The 3858-nt window shown below is 54.8% G+C and overlaps 1 protein-coding gene across 1 annotated transcript; it reads right to left on the bottom strand.

Annotated features, from left to right (window-relative positions):
* Positions 1 to 1151: 1151 nt before the first annotated feature.
* Positions 1152 to 3266, bottom strand: LOC135384384 (uncharacterized). The gene has a single exon (XM_064613588.1). The coding sequence runs from the start codon at positions 3264 to 3266 to the stop codon at positions 1152 to 1154; it is 2115 nt and encodes a 704-aa protein (XP_064469658.1).
* Between the last annotated feature and the right edge of the window lie 592 nt (positions 3267 to 3858).

Genomic DNA, 3858 nt, shown 5'->3' with positions numbered 1-3858 from the left:
AAGAAAAGTAGGAATGAAGGTCGCGTCCCTTTCAAGGATTATCGTAATCGCCTCAAGGCCGTGATTTTTGGCCGCGACCTTGTTCGCCCCTTAGCTAAGAGCATAGTTCGACTCTACCAAACTAGTGGCGCTGTCGAACACTATGACGTCATGTGTTTACAAACAGGGAGAGGTCTATCCAACTATTAACAGATGCATCAAGTTGTTTGCATCGAATGAATTGCGCATGTTGACGGTATTTGGCACAGAGCTCTGTAGGTCGATGTGCGATATCACAATCTGCCGTGATTCAGGCAGAATAGCTATTCGAATCCACGAAGTAGAGGGAAACGCGTAGGTGAATGAGAGTACAACACACAACTTTGTTGCAACGAAGAAATATGTGTTTATTAATGCGAGTCACGATTTCATTAAAGCACAGTACAGTAAAATTAAGCTGTTTCACGGGGTAGTCGACAGACATGTAGCTGCTGCTGCCAAGGAGCATGCCAAGGAGCAAGGAGCGTAGTTGTGGATGGGATGCTGTTCTATAGCGCTACGTCTGAGCAAAGTATACTTGCGTCTGTCTTTTTTTTAAGTATGCTCCCTAGAAAAGGGAATACAAATGTGGAGGTATAGTCTTTCAGTTTCCCATCTGTAAATCAGGATGACATCAGGTGCTGCTGATGCATTTGGGTGTTAATAGCTTCGTAATTTTTCTCTTTTCTCTGTTCAACTGGACCTGTGTCGGTAGAACGTTGCACCGTACCTTCGGAGATGACTTCAGAGGTGGGCTTGCAGGGATTTCGGATGGTATTGGGCCGAATTACGCCGAACATGGTGTTCATAGTTCGGGTCACCAAATGTAGAGGAGGTGGTATCCCTCTACATGAGTCCTGACCGGCGATGATGGAATGTCCCAGCGGGCAGATGGTCGTGGCCTCACGCTAGGACGGTGCCGGTAGAACTGCCGTGCCAGAGCCGTAGCGCGTGGCAGCAGAGGCACGTCTTCGTCATCACACACGGGCCGCCACAGGTCTCTGTAAACAGGAGGAAAAACAAAAACAGAAAAGAAGGGAAAAAGAAAAATATAGCAACGAAGAAAGAAGAAAGAGGAAAAAGGAAAAAAAAAGAAGAAAGAAAACGAAGGTGACACTCCTGGAGCGCGCAGCTCAGAGCTTAGAGGCCAGGCCAGTGCACTTCAGAAAGTGCAGTACAGGAGTTGTGACGGCCCACTGTTGGTGCTGAGGCACAGGGCCAAGAAGTGCGGCCAGCGTGAGCTGGTTGTGCCCGAAACGTTCGAGGTAGCGGAAAAGGGTAGCCCGATGGTTGGTGCACTTGGGGCAGGTCAGCAGGAGGTGCGATGTGTCCGCAACCACTTCGCAAACATCGCAGAGGGCCGAGATCTGCCTCCCCATCATGCGCTGGACCGGTGGCGTGTATGCCAAGTTAAGGCGCAGTCGGTGGAGGAGTGTCTCTTGTGGCCTTTGGAGACGTCGTGGTGGGGAGAACTCCACCGCCGGGTCGATGGAGCGAAGGAAGTCGTTGAAACGGGCGGATTCTCGAATGAAGCACCGCGCCTCTTGGGCGGCCCAGCGGCGGATCTGGATGCGGCAAGCCGAAGGGGTGAGCGGTATGCGCGCCGCGGCGTCGGGTTGTTCGTGTGCGCGCCTGGCCGCAGCATCTGCTCGATCGTTCTCGCCGAGGCCAATGTGTCTGGGTATGCACTGGAGACATATATTGTGGGTATATTGGGCGGAAGCAAGGGCGGTGTTGGCTAGGGACATTGCCATTGTGTGTAGGTCGTCCGTTGTTTTGGTGCAGTGTGAGTCGAGTGTCTCCAGTGCCGCCTTGCTGTCCGACAGGATCGTCCAGGTTCCCGGGGGCGATGTTGTGATGTGCCGGAGGGCCGCGTGGATTGCGAAGAGCTCGGCTTCGGTGGAGGAGGTGGTATGGGAGAGCCTGTAAACTTGCTCGATGTTACCTTGCGGGACGTAGATGGCTGCAGTGGCCCCATCAAGTGTTACGGATCCGTCTGTATAGATCGCTTGACGCTGTTGATGATGCGCCGATAGGTATTCGAGGACGAGCTGACGCGCAACGGCTAACGGCGTCTCCCTCTTTCGGCCTAGGCCAGGGACGCTGGTCAATACCTGGGGCTTGGCAAGGGCCCATAAAGGAGGGGCGTAGGATACACCTGAGAGGCGATCCGGGAGGATAGCCTTAAGCCGGCTGACGGCGCCGCCAAAGGCCGATGCGGGGCGGGCATCCTCAATGGACAGCAGGTAGTGGCAAGGGTGCTGCGTGAGGAAGCGCGCAATGATGCGGAGCGTCTCTCGGTCCCGTAGAATATGCACGGACGTCTCTTGCGCCTCCGCAAGTACGGTGTAGGTTTCAGCCGTGCGTGGCAGTCCAAGGCATACCCGGAGGCCGCGCGCTTGGGCGTTGAGGAGGTCCCGCTCGCCCGTCCTACTGATCCCGTGGAGCGCTGGGAGGTGGTACCGTAGCAGCCCCAGCACAAGTGCGTTATGGACGTGTCGGAGATCACTGCACGAGGGATCCCACCACGCTCCAGAGATGCGCCGTAGCAGGTTCACGAATTTCTTCGTCTTGGTAGAGAGGGCCTTGATGTGCTGGAACCATGACAGCCGTTTGTCTACGATGGCCCCGAGATATTTGTAGCGGGGGACGAAATCAAGTGGCGTTCCCGCGACGTAGAGTGCGTAGTTTTTAAATGAGCGGTTGGTGAATGTCATGGCGACTGTTTTGCTTGTGGAGACACGTAGGCCTCTGTCGGCGATATATATCTCAATGACGTCGAGGGCTTGCTGCAGGCGCCGCTGAATCGCGTCTCTCCGGGTGCCTGAAGTCCAAATGCAGACATCGTCTGCGTAAATTGTGATCTTGACGTTGGCAGGTAGGTGTGCGGGGAGTGAGGCGATGACAAGGTTGAACAGCAATGGACTCAACACACTGCCCTGCGGCACCCCGCGGCTTACAGGGAAGGGAGCTGTGTCGCCGTCAGCAGTGTGCACAAAAAGGGTGCGATCAGATAGGAAGTCCTGGAGCCAGGAGACGGCTCGGGCGCCTGCACCAGATTCTTGCACAGTTGCGACGACGGCGCTGTGGAAGACGCTATCGTATGCTTTCATGACGTCTAAGAAAACTGCTGCTGTGAGCTGCCCTTCAGACCGCGCCTGCTGGGCACTAGAGACGATATCGATCACGCTGTCGATGGATGACCTGCCCTGCGGGAATCCAGCCATGACCTCCGGGAAGTACCGCATACTTTCAAAAAAACCAGCTTAGCCGTGAGTGAATCATGCGCTCCATCGTCTTCGACAAACAGCTGGTGAGGGCGATCGGCCTGAAGAAGTCAATATCATGAGGTGATTTACCGGGTTTTAGGATAGGGACAACCACTGCGGACTTCCAGTCTGGAGGCACCGTACCTGTGCGCCACGAATCATTGTAGATTTGCAGAAGATGATGGCGTCCGCGCAAGGGAAGATTGCTAAGGGCCTTGTAGGTGATCTGGTCAGCGCCTGGGGAGGTATGTAGTGATGAATGTCGCAAGACTGATTCCAGATCAGGAAGCGAAAACATATGATGAAGCGAAGTTTCCGCCGGTAGGACATCGGCCACAGGTATGTCTCGAGCAGACGTTAAACCGTCGGTAGGTAACGATGTTAGTCTGCCGCAATATTCCTCGGCCAGCTACATCTCTGAGCGACCCGTGGCCAAAGACAATGAGCGGAACGGGTTGCGTTGGGTAACCGGCTCGGCTAGCCCTTTTAGCACCGTCCAGACTCGGGATAGCGGTGTGCGCGGAGATAAGGACGAAGCGAATCTCCTCCAGTGGTCCCTAGCCAGTTTGTA

This window comes from Ornithodoros turicata, chromosome 2, assembly GCF_037126465.1.
Source record: "Ornithodoros turicata isolate Travis chromosome 2, ASM3712646v1, whole genome shotgun sequence".
In the NCBI taxonomy this organism is placed as follows: Eukaryota; Metazoa; Arthropoda; class Arachnida; order Ixodida; family Argasidae; genus Ornithodoros; species Ornithodoros turicata.
The sequence above is the reverse complement of the archived record's forward strand: the minus strand, read 5'-3'. Positions and strand labels throughout refer to the sequence as shown.